Source organism: Phocoena phocoena, chromosome 6 (genome assembly GCF_963924675.1).
Source record: "Phocoena phocoena chromosome 6, mPhoPho1.1, whole genome shotgun sequence".
Lineage (NCBI taxonomy): Eukaryota > Metazoa > Chordata > Mammalia > Artiodactyla > Phocoenidae > Phocoena > Phocoena phocoena.
In genome coordinates, this window is record NC_089224.1 from 92,945,587 (window position 1) to 92,969,172 (window position 23,586).

Consider the following 23,586-nt stretch of genomic DNA (forward strand, 5'->3'; position numbering starts at 1 on the left):
AGTTGTGGCACACGGGCTTAGTTGCTCCACGGCACGTGGGATCTTCCCAGACCAGGGCTCGAACCCATGTCCCCTGCATTGGCAGGCGGACTCTCAACCACTGCGCCACCAGGGATGTCCCTATACATATTTTTAAGAGGCAGTTTTTTGGTTTAAAGGACACAAGCTTTGGAAACATCTCTCACTAACTGGGTAAACCAAGATAATTACATATATCAAGTGGAATATATTAAGTTGAATATTTCAGCAGCTAGATCAAAAGAGGTCAATATTCATAGCTATGTTGATCAAAAACAGCATGGGAAATTTTCTCAATTGTTCCTTTTTCTATGATGCATAGACAGACATTATTACAACTCCCTAAACATGGACCGTATTGGGCCACATCCTAAAGGTCCCTGAGACAATCCTAGCCAGCTGGGACTATTTGCAAGACAAGGTCATAGAAGCCAGAATACCATTCAGAGGTTTCTCTATGTTGAGGTCAAATCATGATGAAGTTGTGGGATTATCCATAACTCGGGATAGATTCTCTCCAAACAGCATTATTAATATATTAACGATATGTAAAAAATATTCCACCTATATTGCCTCGCTCAGAAGGCTTTTACATACGTTCAATCAGGTGGGAACTAATATGCCTATTTAATAGAGTTCCTGTTCGATGCCCTCATTTGAGGTCACTGTCTCAATACCACACACAGAGCAGAGAGCTGTTTATCCAGCTCTTTCAGATCAGTATGCCTGGGTGACTTGGAGAAATACCATATTTACTGTAATACCAGATAGAGTCACCTCAATTAAGTCCTCAGCTTCGCCTCAGCATACCTTGGTCAAAGCTCCCAGGAATAAGCTGAACTCATCATTTTGAGCTTTTAAACCTGAAGAACAAAACCATCAAAATGCAGGGCAAAGGGCTGTTTTGAATTTTAGGTCATCAAAAATACTAAACTGTTGGTCAGGCTGCTCCATGAAGAAAGAAAAACAAATTCAAACGATGACTAACAAGGCCTGCTGTGCGTGAGTCACAAACTGAATCAAGCCAGGCCTCTGGAAACAGGAGGAAAAGCTCTTAGGAATCACATCATAATCAGGCAATGAGCCTCAGGACTTGCTGGTCTACTCGTTGAACTATGTCAGCACCTGGATGATGTCCAGGAGAAGAGAGGTCAGGCGGTTTAAAACTCACTTCTCTTTCCTCCCAAGACTGTTTTCAGTGACCTTGAGGAGTGACTTTCTTAGGTGTGAACATGAAAATTGTGGGAGTTTAGTCAGCATTTGGGGGATTACTCGTTTCTGAGTTGTCTCCCAGGCACTGACGGTACAGACCTACTTCTTGAAAGAGGGAACGAACTTTGCAAAGGAGGAAGGTTCTACGGATTTCACATATACAAACTGGAAAGGGATTATATTTATAAACAAAATATCCTGAGAGCATAAGGCATACTGACTGACAGGGGTTGGAGGTCTTTAGCTTTTTTTCTCATTGTTGCTTTGTATTAAAATTCAGGGAGAGTCCAAAATTGTATTTCACCAACAAGCACCTACTATATAGCTCAGGGAACTCTAATCAATATTCTGTAATAATATGGGAAAAGAATCTGAAAAAGAATGAATATATGTATAACTGAATCACTTTGCTATACACCGGAAACTAACAGAACATTGTAAATCAACTATACTCCAATAAACTTTTTAAAAAATTATATTTCAAATTGTTCAGTCCTTTCCATCTAACTTGGACACTCAAATCCATAAGAACGTGCACCTCTGATAAATATGATAATGATGAATTCGGTTTGAATTCCCAACTGCATGTATGTCTCTTAAAGATATTTTTCTCTCTGCCTTGTCAATTTCTCATAGAGTCCAGGCTGCTTATCTGGGGAAAATGCCACAATACTTGATCTGACCTGGGACGTTTCCCCAGTTAAGGTAAATTGATGCTCACATAAACCAGTGTTTCTCATAAGGAGACTAATAGCGCAGGTAAAGAATAAAAAGACAAAGAAGCTAAGTGAACAAACTTTCACTGCCTAGTCGCTACAGAGAGTGCTGGGTTCTGGGGCCAGCCAGCCACCTGGCAGCAGAAGGATGGAAAGTTGGTCTCACCTCAGGGCTTCCCTCCCCCTTGCTGGTCTAACTGTGAAATCTTCCCTCATGTGAAACAGTAAAATAACTGGCTCCAAGTTTTTCATTCTCTTCTAGACAGAAAGATCTCTTTCAAGGCCACCATGGTACTCATCCCTACTCCTCCAAGATAAGGTTATGGTAAAACCATCAGCTAATTCCTTGATTGTCATTCCATTCACACTTCCCTCAAACCAGCATTTTCCCCTCATATAAGCAACGATAATTAAACAATAATTATTGGAAAGATGGTAGAGTGCTTAAGAAAACAGTGAAGAAAGAATCACCAGTTTAAGAAGTGCCACCACTTTAACAATGACATTTAAGTCAGACATTTGTTTTGTTCATGGTTGATTTGAGGTTGTTATTACTGTTCTTGTTTTCTAATAACTCTATTCTGTTTTCTAGGACTAGGGAAGGCACTAAAGCATAATGATGAAAAGCACAGGCTTTGGGATCAGACAAACGAGGGTGTAAATTGGAACTCTGCAACCCAATAGAATGTGCTAGACAGCTGTCTTTCTCACAGAGTTGAATGCTGACAGCTAATTAGCATTTATATAAATTAACCTGTCAATTATGTGCTAATATGGCATCGATAGCCTGGCTCTTTGAGGACATTCGACTTTCTGATTTAAGTAATGAGGCAGAAACAGAATTGGCTTTACAACCATTTTCTCCTGATAACCATTCACTATTTGACGTGCATTTATGGGGAACTGAACAGGAATTATGAAAATAAGCCCAAAACTCTATAACCTCTCATAATGGACTCTATCTTCAAGACAGAGAGACATATCTTGGAGGATTCACACAGTATATCCTTTCCTACTTTGCATTAGTTATCTATTGTTGTATCACAGACATCCCAAAGCCTAATGGCTTAAAACAATAACCATTTGCTAACTGCTCACAAGTCTGTGGCTCAGCCGGGTGGTTTTGCTGATTTGGGCTAGGATTGCCTGCTCCTGCTGATCTAGCTCCTGTGATTGGCAGGTTGACTGCGAGCTGATTGGTCTAGAATGGCCTTACTCGTATATCTGGGTGATATTATTGGCTCCCAGCTGGATCAGTGAGGATGACTGGGCTATATGTGCCTCATCCTCCAGCAGGCTAGCTTTGGCTTGTTCACAGGAGGTCTAAGAGCAACAAGAAAGCAAGCCACAATGTGCAAGAACTGTGTAAGTCTCTGTGTCTTTCTAAAACATGTCACAAGCCAATCAAGATTCAAAGCATGGAGAAAGATGCCACCTCTTGAGGGAAGAGCAACAAAGTCACATTGTAAGCTCATGGGCATATGGAGAGAAAAGTTGTTGGCAAGTTTTGCAATCTACCACATGCCTTTTGATCGTAATCCTTATCCTTTTTCTTTCCAGGCAACTGATACAGCATATTAGAAATCCTTCACCTAATTCTATCTTCTTTTTCCCCCTGACTCCACCAGGTTTCTTCTGGATCCATTCAAGAAAGTGTGAAAGACCGAGTAATTGACTCAAGACTGCAGCTGTTTATCACCAAGCCAGGACTCTACACATGCATAGCTACTAATAAGCATGGAGAGAAATTCAGTACTGCAAAGGCTGCAGCCACCATCAGTATAGCAGGTAGGATGGATTTTCACAATTGCATTGCTCCAGGAGAGGAGAGTTGGCACTATTCCACAATATCTTTCACTGGGGAAAATCTTGTTTAATCTCTTACTCCAGTCCCTTTTGGGATATTTCTTCCTCCATAGGGACACTCCAGAGGTTGACCTAGATAATTGATTTTGACTAATTTGTTGCTTCAAAAACTAGATCCACAAATACCTGCCCAAGTGATGGGTAACAGCTTCCAGGAGTTCATTTCTTTTTCTTTCATTTTCTTTTCTTCCCTTTCTTCTTCTTTTATTCTTCCCTTCCTCCCTCCCTCCCTCCTTCCTTCCTTCCCTCCTTTCATCCTTCGTTCCTTTCTTCCTCCCTCCCTCCCTCCCATTCTTTTTCATTCCTTTTCCTCCCCTCTTTTTTCCCTTCCTCTTCGTTTCTTGGGGTTAATCAAACTTTCCAAGGCTCTAAAGAGGAAGTTGGCAGATATTTAACATGGTTGTGCCAGTTTCTGCATGGCTACATTTTGAGGGCATTTTTACTTATGAATATGTGATCTACCTTACGGTCTTTCCCCTTCCTGTTTCATGCAAGTGATAGCAGGACCTACAGGTATTTTCAAGGAAAAGGGCTGACACATGGATTTCTAGGATACTTGTGTTGAGTTATAAAGGTTCATTTGTAAAACTTAAATGTCCCAAAGGCTTCTGAGAACATTTGTGGAATTCCTAGAGATGGAAATAATCCCTGTATCAGGAAATGCCCAGCATGATAATATTCATAGCATGTCTACTGTCCAAGGGTCAGCAGAGAGACGCTTGGCCTCGCATGTAAGGCCAGCACTGGTAGAACCTGTGCCCAGGGCCAGCTCCCCAGAGCTTATTACAGCGCCACTTCTTAGATCTTCCCTGATGGGGAAATTTCCAGTAATGTTTGCGATTTTTTAGCATGAGGCGAATAAAGACACAGAGAGATACAAAGGGAGCATTGGACAAGGCTGGCCCTCTGAGGCATGCCCATGAAGGAAAGAGATTTCAAAACCAAGGATCCCTTCTGCCTTCTCCTCCAAGGATATATCTGCCTACAGTATCTTGAGACATCATATCAGTTATTTGAGAATTTCCACTGATGGGAAGTCATTTTTCCAGAGAAGGGTGAGATTCTTAAAAGTAAATTCAACTCAGTTTAACAAATAATAACAAAGTGATTACTATTCCCATAGCACTTTGTTGTTTACGAAGCACTCTTACATGCATTTGTTAAATACGCTGGGCTCAGTCCATTGCGTTAGGTAGAGGATGCAAACTTAATTAACGAATGGGATCATTAGCAATGGAGTCCCAGTTTTCTAGGGACTCTCAATCTAAAAAGGAAGCCCATCGGTCACACACATTATGGCACAGACTATGTTCTACGCAGCAGCACAAAGTACAACAGCAGACACGGGACAGAGTTTAAGGGAATCCTTGGGAAAGAGATACCATTTGAGTTAGAGATGACAAGGTCGAAATGAGTTCAGAAAATAGCAAGTCATGATGGAGACTGAGAATGAGGTGGAGGATGGGAAGAAAGGTTTGAAATGTGAGCTCTAGCTGGGTTATGAAGAGCCTGAGTGGGTGGACTATTCTTCAATCAATGGGAAGTCATTTAATTTTTTTAGAGAAGGCAAGTGATATGATCAGATACATGCTTTATCAAATCGACAGATGTCGGGTGTCAAAAGATGGGGAGGCATGGCATGCAGACAGGAGGCTATTCCAGGAGTCTGGGAAAGTCATGAAGGTCTGAACAACAGTAACAATTGGTAAAGAGAGAACAGGGGAGATGTGTGAAACCTATCAGGAGAGAAACGATAAGATTTGAAAGTGTTTGAATGCGGTAGAAGGAGTTCAGATGTGTCTGAGATTTTCAGGAAAGCGTCTAGGACAAATAATAACAGATAAAAAACATGAGGAGGTTCAAGAGATAATAAAACAATTAAATTTTTGATGCTTTTTAATTACTTGGAATGATTCTCACTATCTTATGTTTTATTTGATATTTGATCAAGACCCAGTGTTAAATACATAAATATATATTTACATAACCTATATCTACATATTTACAAAGTGTGTGTATGTGTGTTTGCGTGTGCAGAGAGAAGGAGAAACATTTACGTATGAATTCTCAAATCCAAGAAAATAGACCGATCTAATCTAGCTTAGATTAGAATCACCTCCACTGGTTAGAAGAGAAAAATTAATGTTGCTAACCTGAAGAGAGTCTCATTTCAGGTAATTATTCAGTCATTCAAAGATCAGTTTCCTGCCACGTTTCTTCCTCCCCTTTCTCCTTGTATCTCTTCCCTACATGGAAAGAGAGAAGGAGTCTTGGATTTATGCAGTGGTGTCCTCGGGACTCGCCCTGGTATTTGGTAAAGTCTACAGCTAGAGAACTAGTGATCTCATCTCTTGGCTTGGTTGGGACCCAGAGGACCTCCCTGTCTGGCTCAGCCCCACTGAGGCTCTTCCTGTAGCAGCACAACCCTCTACATCTCAGTCAAATCCTTCATCGAGCCCCTCTCTAGAGTCTACTCTGCAACGTCTGCACGTAGGTCACCCTGGCTCTCCCTACAATACCAGATATGCTAAAAATCCAAGTCAGCTCCTTCCTTATCCCTCATGCAGCCTGAAGCAACTTCTGGATCACTTTCATGTTACACAAAATCCAAAAAAGATTCACACCTACCAACTCAGTTCTGCTGTCTACCCAACCATGTCATGCTACCATTTTTACACTAATATGGCCATCCTATGTCAGGGTAAGAGGTCCCTAAAAGGTTCTCTGCTTTTAGAGTCCCAAATAAGAAGCAGGAAAAACTCCCTCTGCTTTGGCTTTTTCCTTAATTTATCAATATACCTCTCTTCTAGGATTTTGGTCCAGAGAAAGGAATCTATAAAATGTGTATCTGAATTCTTAATTCCCTTACCTTCCACCTTTCTGCAACATACCAAGCTGAAGGGACTGGTCAGGGACTCCCGCTTTAGTGCGGTAACCTTCAGAGCCCACCCATCATAAGTACAAAGACAGGTGTGAAGGCAGTGCTATGATCAATAAAAAGAAGAACCTGATAAAATGGGTTTATCTCCCCTGCCACAAAGACAGATCCATCACATGACATGATCTCCAAGATGCTGAAAGGACTATAGGGCATAATTACCACCACAGTGTATACAGCAACATCACCCCTTTCATCCCAGTCCTAGTCCAAATGAGAACCTGATCCAACACCGTTAAGAAACAGAAGTATACCAACAGAGGAAGCTGTAATCCTAAAGAAAATGATGGTATCTTCTGGTGGTGAAAAGAGCCTTAAAGTGTGGACAGGCAGCATAGAAAGGTAATGTCCCAGAATGCAGGGAGAAGTCATTAATGTTGAGAATAGACCAGAGTGAGAATGAGGGCAAAGAGCAAAGGCAGCCTGGGGGAAAATAGCAGGGGAATTTGCATGGGGAAAAGAATGGTGGGAGCAATGCGTGAGTTGGCACATAGCAGCAGAGAGGACTGGAAACTTGCCGTAGCAGAGGTGAATGCAGATAGGAAGCAGTGACCCCAGTAGGGGCAATAGTCATGTAGACTGAAACCAGTAATGACGTGACTTTAGCCAATGGGCCTGTAGGTAATGTATTTGAATCATAAATGTGAATCCATCTGCACATAGAAACAAAGTTACTAAAATGAGTAGAGGGACTCCCTCACGTAGCTAATTCATAAAAAGCTGCAAGGCCCTTTTGTTCATCCCCTGATCTGTTTTTCCTGTTGGATCCCATTTACTATGAGACCTGAAGCTCCCCTACTTTTCCTAAAATTTCCTCAGGCAGATTTAATGAGGGTGTCTCATGAGTGCATTGGAATAAGACCTCTGAACCCCATGAGACACCTGCCATTTTTCTTCCTCTCCTTAACCCGTTCTTTTCAGTCAAAGCTGCTAGATGCCTCATAAAAGTCTCCCTGCCATCACTGAGGAAACTGTCGTACTTCCCAACTCTGGGGTGCTCCCTGAACCAATATTCCATGGAAATGACGCCACTCTGGTGAAAAAGGGATTCATGGAACCACTTTAATTCAGAATCATTTCAAAGCACGGTCTTATGCTCTCCAGATCTCTCAGAGCTTGGTTGTGACATTCGCTCTCTCCACTTCTGCTTTAGGCATCTCTCTCCATTGGCCTCTGATGGGGCTGGCCAGAGGTCCAGAGCCTGGTGCCTCCCCTGGACATTTTGGCAATGCTTCCTTACCCCAAATTCTCCTTTCTCTCATTTCAGCCATCCCCATCCTCCCCTAGTGTTCTGTAGTCAACAGGCCCCTTTGTCACATTCTCTGTGTTTCACTTTGAAGATTTCACTCCATCTGTTTATTTACTCAACCCAGCAGGAAAACTGGAAATAGAAAAATCTGGTCTAGTGCTTAGGATTATGTCTATTGATATTTCTAGTGTCTGAAAGACAACAACAACAAAAAATAAAGATCAGCCTTCATTTTCCCAAAACTCTTCCATGTGTATGCCCAGATTCATATGTATTATTTGAGAAATGTGATATACTTCTTTCTGACTCATTTACATTTGCTGTTAGTCATCAAAAGGAGCCAGAAAAACTTTTGGAACCTCTCCCTATGAACCAGGAAGTTCCATTTCCCCTCCAGTCACAACCTCAAAAGGCTCAAGTTGCAATTTAAACTCAGCAGGACGCTGGGTGATTGGCAAGATGCCTTCTCTTTGTCATCAGCCTTGTGACAGAGACCAGCAAGACACCTCATGATCCCTGTAATGAGCACAGTCCTGGAAGAGCCAAAGGCCATCAAAATAGACACAGGTATTAAATCTACCAAACATTTAAAGAAAAATTAACACCAATTTTTATTACCCTGATACCAATGCCAGGTAAGGGCACTACAAGAAAACTAAAGGCCAACTTCCCTGATGAACATAAATGCAAAAATTCTCAACAAAATCCTAGCAAGCCAAATTCAACAGCATATTAAAAGAATCACACACCATGATCAAGTGGGATTTATCTCTGAGATGTAAGGATGGTTCAACATATACAGATCAATTAGTGTCATACACCACATTAACAGAATGAAGGATAAAACTTACATGATCCTCTCAATAGAGGCAGAAAAAGCATTTGACAAAATTCAACATACATTCATAATGAAAACTCTCAGCAAATTGGATATAAGGAACATACCTCACAATAAGGGCCACATATGACAGACCCACAGCCAACATCATACTCAATGGCAAGAGGTTAAACACTTTTCCTCTAAGATCAGGCAAATGACAAGAGTGCCCATTCTCACCATTTCTATTCAACATAGTACTGGAAGTCCTGGCCCAAGCAATCAGGCAATAAAAAGAAATAAAAGGTATCCAAATTGGAAAGGAAGAAGTAAAATTCTCCTTGTTTGCAGATGATACAATCTTATATATAGAAAATCCTAAAGACTCCACCAAAATCTGTTAGAACTAATCAATGAATTAAGTTCCACATACAAAATTGACATACAGAAATCAGTTTTTTAAAATACACTAACAACAAAACATCTGAAAAAGAAGAAAACTATCCCATTTACAATAGCACCAAAAACAACAAAATACTTAGGAATAGGTTTAACCTAGGAAGAGAAAGATCTGTACACTGAAAATTACAAGACATTGATAAGAGAAATTGAAGACACAGATAAATGGAAGATATCCTGTGTTCATGGATCAGAAGAATTAATATTGTTAAAATGTCCACAGCACCCAAAGCTATTTGTGGATTTCATATACTCCTATTAGAATTCCCATGGCATTTTTCACAGAAATAAAACAAACAATTCAAAAACTTGTATGGAAGCACAAAAGAGTCCTGATAGCCAAGCAACCCTGCGAAAGAAGAACAAAGCTGGAGGCATCACACGTCCTGATTTCAAGCTATATTACAAAGCTATAGTAATCAAATCAGTATGGGACTGGCATAAAAACAGATGCCTAGACAAATGGAACTGAATCCAGAGCCCAGAAGTAAACCCACACATATATGGTCAGTTAATTTATGACAAGGGAACCAAGAATATACAACAGGGAAAAGACAGTCTTTTCCATAAATGGTGTTGGGAAAACTGGATAACCACATGCAAAAGAATGGAACTGGACCTCTATCTTACAACACTCACAAAAATTAACTGGAAATGAATTAAAGACTTAAACACATGACCTGAAACCATAAAACTCCTAGAAGAAAAAAATAGACAGTAAGTTCCTTGACATCAGTCTTGGTGATGATTTTTTTGGATATGATACCAAAAGCATAAGCAACAAAAGTAAAAATAAACAAGTGGGACTACGCCAAACTAAAAAGCTTCTGTACAGCAAAGGAAACCATCAACAAAACTAAAAAGCAACTTATAGAATGAGAGAAAATATTTGCTAATTATATATAAGGGGTTAATATCCAAAATATATAAAGAGCACATACAACAGCAAAAAAACCAAACAATCTAATTTAAAAATGGACAAAGTATATGAATAGACATTTCTCCAAAGAGGACGTACAGATGGCAAACAGGTACATGAAAAGGTGTTCAACATCACTATTCATCAGGGAAGTGCAAATCAAAACCACAATGAACTATCACTTCATACCTACTAAGATGGTTATCATCAAAAAAGTAAGAGTTAGCAAGTATTGGCGAGAAAGGAACTCTGACCCACTGTTGGTGGAATTGTAAATTGGTTCAGCCACTATAGAAAACAGTATGGAGCTTCTGAAAAAAATTAAAAATAGAACTACCATATGATCCAGCAAACCCACTTCTGGATATATATCCAAAGGAAATGAAAACAGGATATCAAAGAGATATCTGCACGTTCATGTTCGTTGCAGCATTATTCACAGTAGCCAAGGTACGGAAACAACTTAAGTGTCTGTCAACAGAAAAATAGATAAAGAAGATGTGCTATACACATATAATGGCATATTATTCAGCCATGATAAAGAAAGAGATTTGGTCATTTGCGACAGCATGGATGAAACTTGAGGGCATTGTGCTAAGTGAAATAAGTCAGTCAGAGAAAGACAAATACTGTATGATATCACTTATATGTGGAATCTGAAAAAGTCTAACTCATAGAAACAGAGTACAGTAGCGGATACCAGGGGCAGTGGGGTCGGGGAAAAGGGGAGACATTGGTCAAATGGTACAAAATTCCAGTTATAACATGAATAAGTTCTGGAAATCTAATGTACATCATTGGTGATTATAGTTAATACTGTATTATATACTTGAAAGTTGCTAAGAGAGTTGCATTATGTAACTGTAGCAAATCAACACCTTGTCCACCTTAAACTTATACAATGTTGAACGTCACTTATATCTTAATAAAGCTAGGAAAAATAGACACAGGGATCCAGTAGAGGAAAATCCATGTTTGTATTTCCCATTCTCAATGGCATTAATAGGTCCTTCACGAAATACTGAGGTCCAGAGTTCTTTTCTGCTTATTCAGTCTGAGGGTACAGGAATGAGTCTGTGGTCACATCCCTCCTCTAACATAAGCCACTCCTCATTTTACCAACACCCCCATTGTCTGCAATGCCCCTTCTTTGGATTGACCTCAGAGTCTGGGGATTCTGGTCACTAAATTTAAAGCTCAAATGAAAATATGTAGCATAACCAAAGCTGGGCAGTAGGGAGAAATCCGATATGTTAGTATTGGAGTTCCCCACCCTCCCAAAATTGGCCACATATTTTTATTTTTTAAATTTTTATGGAAATATCATATCATTGATTTACACTGTTGTATTAGCTTCTGGTGTATAGCAAAGTGATTCAGTTATATATATTCTTTTTCATATTCTTTTCCATTATAGGTTATTACAAGATATTGAGTATTGTTCCCTGTGCTATACAGTAGGTCCTTGTCGGTCATCTCTTTTATATATAGTAGTGTGTATATTTTAATCCCAAACTCCTAAATTATCGCTCCCCCCATTTCCCCTTTGGTAACCGTAAGTTTGTTTTCTATGTCTGTGAGTCTATTTCTGTTTTGTATGTAAGTTCATTGGCATCATAGTTTAGAGTCCACCTATAAGTGATATCATATGATATTTGTCTTTGTCTGACTTACTTCACTTAGTATGATAATCTCTAGGTCCATCCATGTTGCTGCAAAATGGCATTATTTCATGTTTTTAATGGCTGAGCAATATTCCATTGTGTATACATACCACATCTTCATTCATTTATCTCATATTTTTATTTTCTATATTTTGTGCTGATGTTTCACATTATTACAGAAAAAAATTAGAACTTTGGACTCTGATTTTGTAATCGATATAGCTGATTGAACGTACTACTATGTTTCACACTCTCTCTCATGTCTCATAGTCACACTCCCGTGTCCCCCGCAATGTTCCCCCCGGTTGTGAGACATGGGGTGACGTAGCAGCACCCAGTGTTTCAGCCACGATAGGTAGAAGTGTTCTTACCAACAAAACAGGCCCCGTCCCTTGGCATTTCATGGTGGCTTCATCTGGTTTCCAATGGATTAAAGGTGTTTGTTTTTGTTTTTAATAAAAGGGCAAGGAATAAATGACTAACAGCCAGTAGCCACACTAAATTGCTACCAGCTGTTCTGCAGCTAGGCTCAAGAGGTAAGCATTCCTTCTACAATCAGGCAGCTTTTTTATATTAGACTGGCTGCCTGTTTTAGAAGAGAGACAACATTTTATTGGCTTTTCCAGATAATGGAAAAGATACTACAAATATTGATGGCTGTTGGAAGCTTTTGAAATTTTTAAAAATCTAGTTTTGAGATAAAAGCACTTGTTTATAATCGGAGGCTCTTGGACCCCTTCCCTGCTCCCCACTCTCCGCACCCCCCCCCCCGCAAAAATGAAAATGTGACTGGAGAAATTTCTGTACGAAACACATGGAAGCCTAGTGAATCATCCTTTGATTCTCTTAATATTCTTGAAAAGACTGAGCACCCTTAAATGACCTTGATTTTTTTTTCCTCACTTGTCCTTGAAATCGAAGCCTAGCTGAGTATCTCTTAACAAGTTCTACGGCTGGATTCTTTGGCTCTGGTTGACCTCCACGGTATTGAATCCTCTCTTTTACATCTTAAATTGAGGGCTCTTTCATATACATAACCTTGGGCTTTTCACGTTTCAACAGGTTTCCCTGCTATTAGATTCTGCCTTTACTCATTCCAAATTATATGCCTTTTTCTCTGTAAGAATTTCCTCCTATTTCTTCCATCTGTTCTCTCCAGAAAATGTGGGGCCCCTTGTTAAAAAATTATTAAGTGTTTCAAGATGATAACCGCAGAACATTAAATTAAGCATGGGGCCCTTCTGAGTGTGGGATGCTGTGTGACCACGTGAAGCCAGTGGGTCTGTAAGAATCACAGCTCCGCCACCCTCTTCCTGTTCAACCTCCACTTCTTGCTTTCTTGATGCAAAGTCCTTGGGTGGCCAACAGAGGGAAATTCTGACCGATGATACTGCCTGGGCTAATGAGGCCACGGTTGACTCAGCTTGAAAGGAAGAATTCAGTTCCTGGAGACATTTAATATTTTCTTACTCTCCTTCTCCAAATCTGCCTGTTAATGCAGGATCTGGCCTCCTAGCAGAAGCAGGGAACTTTTCAGAAACTCAGAGATTAGAAGAATGAAAATTATCTGTTACAAACCTTGAGATGAAAATGTACTAACTTTTGTTTCTTTTCCCCTTTAATTTGATTTCCTGTGGAAACTTCCTTTCCTGTTACTAGAATGGAGGTAAGATATTATTGTTATACCAATGTTTTGTTTCGCTTTGTTTGACATGCCATTTATTGAGTATCTATTATTCGTTGAGTACTGTAATCTTTCAGAAAACTTTCTAATTTCTAATCCTTTTAATACTCTCACAAAATGATGATGAAGATGAAGATAGCAACATCTGTTGAATACTTACTATGTATCAGGCACTGTGCTAAGAGCTTTACATGCATTTTAAAAATTTATCCTCAGGACATGAAATAGATGCTAGTATTATCCCTATTGTACAGAAAAGAAACAAAGAGACATACTTTGAACTGGAGAGTACACATGACTTACACAGCTAGTATATGACAGGCTTGGAAAAGAGACACACAACTGACTCCCAAACCCTTCCTCATAGCTTTATCCTGCAGATAAGAAAGTAACACCATGTAATATAACACTGTGAAACTTACAGCATTTTATGTGCATAAAATTGCCTTTCATAAAAACTCTATGATGTGTAAAATTTCATCTAATTTTACAAATGATGAAACTGAGATTTAGAATTGTTCATTACTACTAATAATAGCAGTTAAGTTTTGCAGGACATTTTTGAGTACCACTGTTCTCATATTAATGTTTCAGCAACTTTATGGGGCAAAAGCTATCATCCCTCTTTCTTTATATGAGGAACCTGAGGCACAAGAGTTGTCCAGACCACATAGCTAACTACAAAGCCTCAATCTGAGCTCAGACAGACAGACTCAAGAACACAGATTCATACCTATGTTGCTAATTCAGGTAGCACAGCAACTGAGCAGGACCTGCAACTCAAGCCATTGATTCTAATTCCATGGAATGAAATAATTCATTGCATAAGAAAATTTAGTTTGTTCTCAATCTTCTTCCCAATTCATATAGCTTGATGCATTTGTTTACCTAATAAATAGGCATTGAGAAAGAGTCCTGACCTGAAGGATTCTACAGAGAAGCTGAGTACCTACTGAAGGGATATACAACATAAACACGGGAAAAGGTAAATTAAAATGCAGGCCAACCACAGAAGAGATGCCATCTCTCATTCATACACCTCTTTCATTCAGCACACCTGTCTTCTCTGTGCATCTTTAAAACACTGTATTCCTGGCACTATATTGGAAAGTGATAAAACAAAACAAATTGTACATATTCCCTGCACCCAAGGAATTTACATTTTACTAGGGGACCCACACACACACACACACACACACACACACTAGTTACAAGGTAACATAATAATGGAATCATGCACAAATTCTAAGGGCTCGAGAACAGAAATGAATCATTCACATGCAACTAAATGCAAATGAAAATAATTTAAACTGATTATAGTCAAATAAATGCTAATGAAAATTCCATACCATCTTTCACTTGTGATAACACAAGCACTCTTGGTTTTCTGCAAAGGGCTAGATAGCAAGTATATGGCTTTGTGGGCCATACGGTCTCTGTTGCAACTGCTCAGCCCTGCTACTGCAGCACAAAAGGAGCCACAGACAGTTTGCAAACGGATGAACTTGGCTCTGTGCCAAGAAAAGTTTACTTCTGGCCACTGAAATTTGAATTTCATATCATTTTCACGTCTCCTTTTGGTTTTTTTCAACCATCTGAAAATGTAAACACCATCCTTAGCTCACAGGTGGCATAAAAATAGGCAGTAGGCCAAATTTGACTTGTGGGTTCTATTTGCCGATCCCTGTCATAGAGAATGAATCATATACAAAGACACTAGGCATGAAAGGATGAAAAGAATTCCAGTTTGCTTTGGAAGTTTAGAGTGGCGTACTCTAAGAGTACTTTCCCACATTTGTTGGGAAAGTACAATGGGAACCTGGCAGTTGCTGTATAAGGAAGAAGATGTGTCGCTATCAGGGGAGAGGTCCCGTTCTCACGTGTGCCAGCCCTAGGGAGGGCAGGAAAAGAAGGTGTGGAGTTTCCGCTGGGGTAGTGGGGTTGTCCCAACCAACCATGCCATGGCTGGTCATCTGGATGTGCCCTTGGACAACGTGTTCAAAGGGAAGAGATGTTGCCCTCATAGAAACTGGAAGATCACATTTTAGAACAGTGGACCCTTGAACAATTCAGGGGCTGGGGGCACCAACCAGCATGCCCTATAACTTTAGAGTTGGCTCTCTGTCTATGTGGTTCCTCCATACCCACGTTCTGCATCCTTGGATTCAACCAACTACGGATGGGATCACGTAGGACTGTAGTATTTATTGAAAAAAAAAACTGGGCATAAGTGGACCCATACAATTCAAACCCACGTTGTTCAAGGGTCAACTGTATTCTACTGAATGTGATTCATACATGTTAAAGCAGAGAGAAAATAAAAGCAGAAGGTGTAGTGAGAATCCTTTAAATATTCCATCTGACCAAGGAGAGCTGTCTGCTAGAAAATAAGTTAGAAGGGGGACGTGGGATCAGATATCAGTTGTTGCCTCCAAAAAGAGAAACTGTTCAGAAAGAGAGTTCAGCCAGGTTCAGTCTGTCAGGAGACAAGAGAGGGACTGGCTCCATGTGCAATATTAACTAGAATTTTTGGAGGTAGTCCAGCAGATCATTCCAAAACAACCAGCATTCTGTGAACAGATCCCTGTGACCTCTGCCCCACTGTTCAAACGAGCAACAGGACCAGCTGCCTCTGCTGTTGCTCCATCCACAGTCCCAAGATCTGCATGTGGAGAAATACGACTTCAGTTGGACAGAAAGGGCACTCATCACTTGCAAAAGACAGAAGACACCAATGGAAATTTTTTGCATTCATCTTGTTCCCTGGGTTTTGCTGTGACCTCCTTCAATTTTTTAAGTGATAGGGTTAGAAAGATGAGGGAAAAAATGGCCCCATTGGCCTCCATATCTTGCCTCTGAAATTTGATCACTGCATAAAATTTGAGGTTTATAAGTCAGCAAAACAGGGGAGGAAATTGTTCCAACTCTGACTGAAACTGTGACTGGGCAGTCTCTTTATGTATGTATTATGTACGTGTGTGTGTGTGTGTATATAGTAAAAGGGAAATTAAAATACAGGCCACCCGCAGAAGACATGCCATCTTTCATTCGTACACTGTTCAGCACTTGTGTCCTCCCTATGTATTTTTAAACCACTCACTCTATTCCTGTATATATATATTTGGTACTATATATCCCTTACCTTGTGGGGCTAATCCAAGCAAAGATATACTACCAAAGCTAAGTCTTTAATGCTCCCAGAACATCACAGAGACAGAGAAAATTAATAAGAACCATATACTTTGTATCTGTATGGTTTTTCCCAGCATGCAAAGGGTTTTCACAGGCTAGTTATCTTCAAGCTGGTAGGAAGACAAATCAAAATTAAAACCAAGATCTTCTCATTTCTATTCAAAACCTATTCTGCTTTTTCTTTTTTTTTTTTTCTTTTGCATTATATAGTTAATGTTCAAAAATCAGTGAGGACTCCATACTATTAATTCACATTGAGGTTGTTCTAAAGATTTTTCCAGGGCTTTTTAAAAGAGAAGCAGCAGAGACTCAGAAAAAAAGAATTGGTTATTTATTTATTTTTTTTTTTTAAGAATTGGTTCTTAATTTATTATTAATAATCCTTATCTCTGAGGCTATTTTCATTTTTTTTGTGTGTAATTTTTCTTAGTTTCCAATGTTTTCTTTTAAATGTTTTTTGCTTATGTAATTAAAGAAAAAATCATGAATTTTTTAAATTAAAAATATTCATGGAAAAATAAAGAAGTGTCATTCAATAGTTAACACATGACAGTGCAACATGGATGAATAGTTCTCAGCTCAGAGACACTAGGAGAAATATTCAACTTTTACATGATATAGTTTTTAATAAATTTATGTATTTATTATTTATATTTGGCTGTGTTGGGTCTTCGTTGCTGCGCGGGCTTTCTCTCGTTGCGGCGAGCGGGGGCTACTCTTCATTGCGGTGCGCGGGCTTCTCATTGCCGCGGCTTCTCTCGTTGCAGAGCATGGGCTCTAGGCACACGGGCTTCAGTAGTTGTGGCTCACGGGTTCTAGAGCACAGGCTCAGTAATTGTGGTGCACGGGCTTAGTTGCTCCGCGGCATGTGGGATCTTCCCGGACCAGGGCTTGAACCCGTGTCCCCTGCACTGGCAGGTGGATTCTTAACCACTGCGCCGCCAGGGAAGTCCCCATAGTTTTTTTCTAAGTGAAAAGAGTCACACCTGCTCTTATCCATCTTCTCTTTTTATGGAAGGATTATCAATATGTGTGATCATTTTGTAAGCCAGTTTGGGGTATTTCTAATTGTTAGGTATTATTATTCAGTTTCTTAAAGCACAGTATCCTTGCTTCTCTAGAACTTTCTTAGTGTCAGCATACCCTGAGTTCCCTCAGAGGTTGAGTCATGAGCTATTTCTCTGGATGTTTTCTCAACCCTATAGGGCCCAAGTTTTCATGGGAGTTTTGCATTTTCTTATTCAAGGCGTTCATTTAAAAAATCCCCAATGAATTACAGGTAATGCAATAAAATTCATGTTGACTAATTAGTAGAATGCTAGTATGAATTAGAGAATGATTCTATGTTACAAAACATCATTTTAAAATGTAGTATTTCACGGAAGTTCATTGTTTTACCTGAATGAGTTGTATCTCATTTAATAGATTTGCTTCAAAGACCAGTCAATGATGTTTCTAATCACCTTTTCAAATTCAAATGGGGTCTGTTAGCAACTTAAACAATCCCCACAAATTCCAATTTGTTTAATTTTCTTTCCTTGAAATCCTTTATATATAGATAATAAAATGCTAAATTCCAACAGATGTACAAATCTAAATGAGAGTGCAACTTGAATTTGCTGTCATTGTTAATGAGATATCTGATGGAAGGCATAAGGGTATATTGAGACCATTACAGTGCCTGCACATAATAAGTGCTCAATAAACATCTGTCAGGTGAGTATAGGAGTTATTATAATTCCCAGCATTGCATTAAGGAAGCAGTGGATATGTGGAGGGAGTACCAGCTGCGTTTTCCATTTTTCTTATTGTCCTCTTCAATTGTTATAGCAGATTAGCTTTTAATCTTATTGCTGTGCTAACACTTATATTACCCATGAACACACAATAACCTGGGTTCAGGATAATTACTTACATCACTTTACAGATCAGAACACTGTCAGAGACCAGATGACTCTCCCCAAGACATGTGGTAAGAAAATAGCAAAAGGGAAGATGCTACTTAGCTCCTCTGAGAGCCATAACCAATGCTTTCTCCTTCCTGTGTGGCTTTCTTCTTATTCTTTAATGGAATGCTGGGAAGATGTGTGAGTGAGAGGATCTGATTTTTGGAAGATGTGCCACAAAATTCCAATCATTAATTATCATAACGTTTAAATAAACTGTGTTCATCAAGCTGCGAGCTCTTTGGATCAGAGCAATCACTGCGTTCAGTCACTTATTACTCATGATGATGAATATATCTTTTAGACGTATTTACTTGCTATGTACGCTTATATGTAACAAATGTGGAGTTAACTTTTATTTATGATGGAAACAATAAAAATTCTCCCATCCGTTCTGGCCTTGAGCGTTTCCAAAGCTTTCCACGTCCATTATCACATTTGATCCTCTTCATAGCCCTCTGGAGTAGCTAGAGGTACTATAATTGCTGCTGGAAATGAAGACCATATTCAGATGGAACGTTTCAACCAATCTGCTGGTGCAGTCTTCTATTTCTGTGATGCAGATGTGGAAATGGAAAACAAACAAAAGGGCAGATGGAATGCTAAGAAATAGCACGTGACCAGGAATGTTTTTCACTGCTCCTTTCAGTAAACCACAGAAAGACAACAACGGCTACTGCGCCGAGTACAGAGGGGAGGCCTGTAATGCTGTCCTGGCAAAAGATGCTCTTGTTTTCTTCAACAACTCCTACGCAGACCCTGAGGAGGCCCAGGAACTACTGGTCCACACTGCCTGGATTGAACTGAAAGCAGTGAGCCCATTCTGCCGGCCGGCTGCTGAAGCTTTACTGTGTAACCACATCTTCCAAGAATGTAACCCTGGGGTGGCACCTACTCCTACACCCATTTGCAGGTAAAATTTACAAAATAAATAAATGGGGAAGTTTCCTTCAAAAGAGGAAGTTGTTAGGTGTAAGAGTAAAGGCAAAAGCTGGCTTTTGTCCAAAATATAAGGTAATTAATTGGACAAAATTCCTACCATGTGAATCACTGGGGATACCCTATTACACAAGGGTTCTAAGTTAGAAAACGTCATAAAAGGTATAATATTCTATTACATTTGTTATTGTTCACATTATTATCATATTCATAGACATCCCTGCTTTCTAGGAAGTGAAAAACAAAATCCCAAACTAATATGGACCTCATTAGTAAGCCAAGATAGAGAAAATAAAGGCTACATGTCCAGTATTTCAGCATTATTAGCCAATAAATATGAGATCTTGGTGAGCATGTCAGAATATTAAAATACATTCCACCCAATATTCTAATTTACGTACTGACACTCTTGTGTCATGGGGGTGGAAGGAGTAGAAACAGTTATAAAACAGATATTTCTTGAAAACCCCCTACTCTTTAAACACTGAAATTTATAAACCCACTTTCAATAGAATTATCTTTGCCTTTATTTACTTCTTGTGTAGAAAAGACAGGAATCAATGTAGCTTTTGAGCTAAATGGAACAAAGTTCAAATACTGTTTTGTACTGCTTTCTAGATGCACTGACATATGACCTCAGCTAAACTTCAGTTTCCTCGTCTGCAATAGAGCTGAGAGGATTAAAGGATAAATTGTACCCAGGGTATATATTAGAAACTGGATGGATACTGTTTGCTTTTCAAGAAAACACATGAAGACTACCAACACAGCACATTTCCAACTGTTTTGATAAAACCAGGGACTATTTAAATATTGAAATAGTTGTAAGGCATTCTATTTAGTATAAAAGGACTACAGAGGTCATTAAAATGGAGTGCTCCATTCTTCAACTTACTGCAAATTTTGAGGGTTTGGAGACATTTTAAGACTAATATAGGGACTTCCCTGGCGGTCCAGTGGTTAAGACTTCACCATCCAACGCAGGGGGTGCGGGTTCGATCCCTGGTCAGGGAGCTAAGACCCCACATGCCTCGCGGCCCAAAAACCAAAACATAAAACACAAGCAATATTGTAACAAATCCAATAAAAACTTTAAAAATGGTCCACATCAAAAAAAATCTTAAAAATAAATTACTTAAGACATATACTTTGTTGTTTCTTCACTTAAGATTATATTTTCATCAGACATGACATCTAAGTATCTTTTGAGGAACAATGAGAATTAAAATTGAATTGTATCTTCATATGCTAGCACAAAATAAATTTATTGAGTAATTTCCCAACATTTATGCCCTAGATCAGTTTACATGCATAGGCCACAGATGTTCTTTCTCAAGATTGAAAATAATTTAACTTTTTTGTTTTTTTAGAAAAAAATCCCATTCACTGAGATTTCAAATTTATTAGAATAGCATAGTTAATTAACTCTTAAATCTGTGAGCCATTTGTAGTGTACTCAAATTTTTTTCTTAATTCCAGCTGTTATTTAAACAAGTATTTTTTTTAGTTAATTAATTAATTAATTTTTGGCTGCATTGTGTCTTCGTGGCTGTGCGCAGGCTTTCTCTAGTTGTGGCGAGAGGGGCTACTCTTTGTTGTGGTGCACAGGCTTCTCATTGCGGTGGCTTCTCTTGTTGTGGAGCATGGGCTCTAGGCATGCAGGCTTCAGTAGTGTGGCATGCGGGCTCAGTAGTTGTGGCACACGGGCTTAGTTGCTCCGCAGCATGTGGGATCTTGCTCGACCAGGGCTCAAACCTGTGTCCCCTGCGTTTGCAGACAGATTCTTCACCACTGTGCCACCAGGGAAGTCCCTGAGTATTTTTTTTTAATCTGAAAATTGTTTCTACTTTTTTAATCCTTGTAAACAATTTATTCACTTTGGGGTTGAAAAATATAGTCTAGAAATTTCCACATTTTTATACTTCATTAAGGTTTTCTTTTCTCTTATATATAATCAATAATTGTTTAAAAAATTAGACATTTAAAAAGACTTGGGAGTAGATTTCTTTTCATTATTTTCTTTCCTATAAGTAATATAAAAAGAATGGATAATATGATTTCATCATCAGACTTATGTCCTTTTTAGTTTAAGAATTTTTCTTATAGTATATCTCTGAGTATTTTTCTATTTTTTTATGTGCTCTAGTTTCTTGTTGGGAAACATTGTTATTTGTACTTTGAATCTGTTGCTTGCTTCTCCCTCTCAGTTATCTCCTTACTCACTATTTTCATCTTTCTTTCTGCATTCAGTTAGAACTTCTAAAGTTTTCCCCTATTATTTGTTCAATATCTTGCTGTGCCGTTTCTTTCTCAATGAAGATTTCACTTGTTTCAGTGAAACAAAGTTGTTTTCACTTCTTTGTGGTATTTATTTTCTTCAGTCACTACCATGTTTAACTTAACCTAGTTTTCACTCTATTTTCCATTTCATCTTGATTTCTTTTTCCCCGTGAAAAACTCTTCTCTAGAGGCCATGCTTCAGTGCATGTCAATGAAAACAAAACAATTTTTTAAATTCTCTAACGTGTCTTTTCCACGTATAATAAAAAATAATTTTCCCAGGTATTTGCTTTCTCCACATAATGTGGGCTAAAAATTTCTTTCATATGTCCCATATTGCTTTTGCACAGTTTAACTGTAACATCTGAATGCAGAAAGATTTGCTTATATGACCCAAGGATGGGACCAGGCATAAGAAGAAGCAAGCCAAGCAATGTTTCTCCAGTTCTTCAGAGTCTCAGAAGCCTGAAAGCCCCATTGTTCCCTCTTCCTTTGCAGACATATTAAGAATCTACATTCCATCGTTGTACTCATGACTCCCATTATATCCCATCACATTAGTACGCACAGCCCTTTCATTCTGCACATGCTCAGTTGGTCCATATTGGCAAGTGGTTGCCTGGGAAAGCAGGAGTGTAGGCATGAGTAGTAAAAAATATGTATACATGTATATATAACTACACTTACACACAAATGTACACACTCGCACAAAATTTCCTCCTCTTTTTTTTTTTTTTTTTTTTTTTTTTTATGCGTTACGCGGGCCTCTCACTGTCGTGGCCTCTCCCGTTGCGGAGGACAGGCTCCGGACGCGCAGGCTCAGCGGCCATGGCTCACGGGCCCAGCCGCTCCGCGGCATGTGGGATCCTCCCAGACCGGGGCACGAACCCGCGTCCCCTGCATCGGCAGGCGGACTCTCAACCACTGCGCCACCAGGGAAGCCCAATTTCCTCCTCTTTTATACTTCATATATTGAATGAATGACATTACTATTATTATCCTTAATTTCTTTAATTATCTTTAATTTCCTCTTATTATGAATCCCAAATATCTTAATTTGGAACTAACTTGATTTTTCCTATGTAGTCTATCCTATTTCCTATAAGATAAGCTTGAACAATGATTAATCCACAAAATTCTAATTAGTCCAACGAGTCCACCTAATCTTTCTTCAGCCTTTTCACTCAGTACAACAGAGATGAACATTGCAGCTTCATATTCACACAGACCTTACTCTAGCTTTCTCAGATGAAAGCACACACAGCAACGGGATAGGAATCAGCTTCTCCAAGGGTAGGGCTGGGTAAGGACTCCCAAGCCCTCCTATAACCTTTCAGGAAGGTGATACTGTTCTGTTTTAGGGAACAAAGCACACAGAGACACGGACTGTGTTCCTCAGGCCCCGCCCATTAGCCCTGAGATTACAGAAAAACCTCCCAGGCTGGAAACTGCTTGACAATGATCTTTTAAAGCTCTGCGTACCTTGTTTCTGTACCTTTGTAGTTACTTTCATATGAAGTTAAGAGAAAACATATCTGGGATTCCTAATCCATTACCTTTGGAACTTGAACATTCTTTTCCCCAGTAGCATTAGTGATGTTTTAAAAACAAAACAAGACAGCATTTCATCTCATGGGATAATATACTATATATTTCATAACTTCTCACATTATTTACAATAAAAGGA

The 23,586-nt window shown here is 39.2% G+C and overlaps 1 protein-coding gene across 5 annotated transcripts in view; it reads left to right on the forward strand.

Annotated features, from left to right (window-relative positions):
• Positions 1 to 23,586, forward strand: part of MUSK (muscle associated receptor tyrosine kinase) — a 91,350-nt gene that overhangs the window by 59,043 nt on the left and 8,721 nt on the right. For 3 of the 5 annotated variants that reach the window (XM_065879062.1, XM_065879063.1, XM_065879064.1), the window contains 3 exons: positions 3,575 to 3,734; positions 13,518 to 13,524; positions 19,330 to 19,593. In XM_065879062.1, the coding sequence (XP_065735134.1) occupies positions 3,575 to 3,734; positions 13,518 to 13,524; positions 19,330 to 19,593 (431 nt within the window). The remainder of the gene's footprint in view (positions 1 to 3,574; positions 3,735 to 13,517; positions 13,525 to 19,329; positions 19,594 to 23,586) is intronic. The other 2 variants (XM_065879065.1, XM_065879066.1) reach the window with 1 other exon arrangement.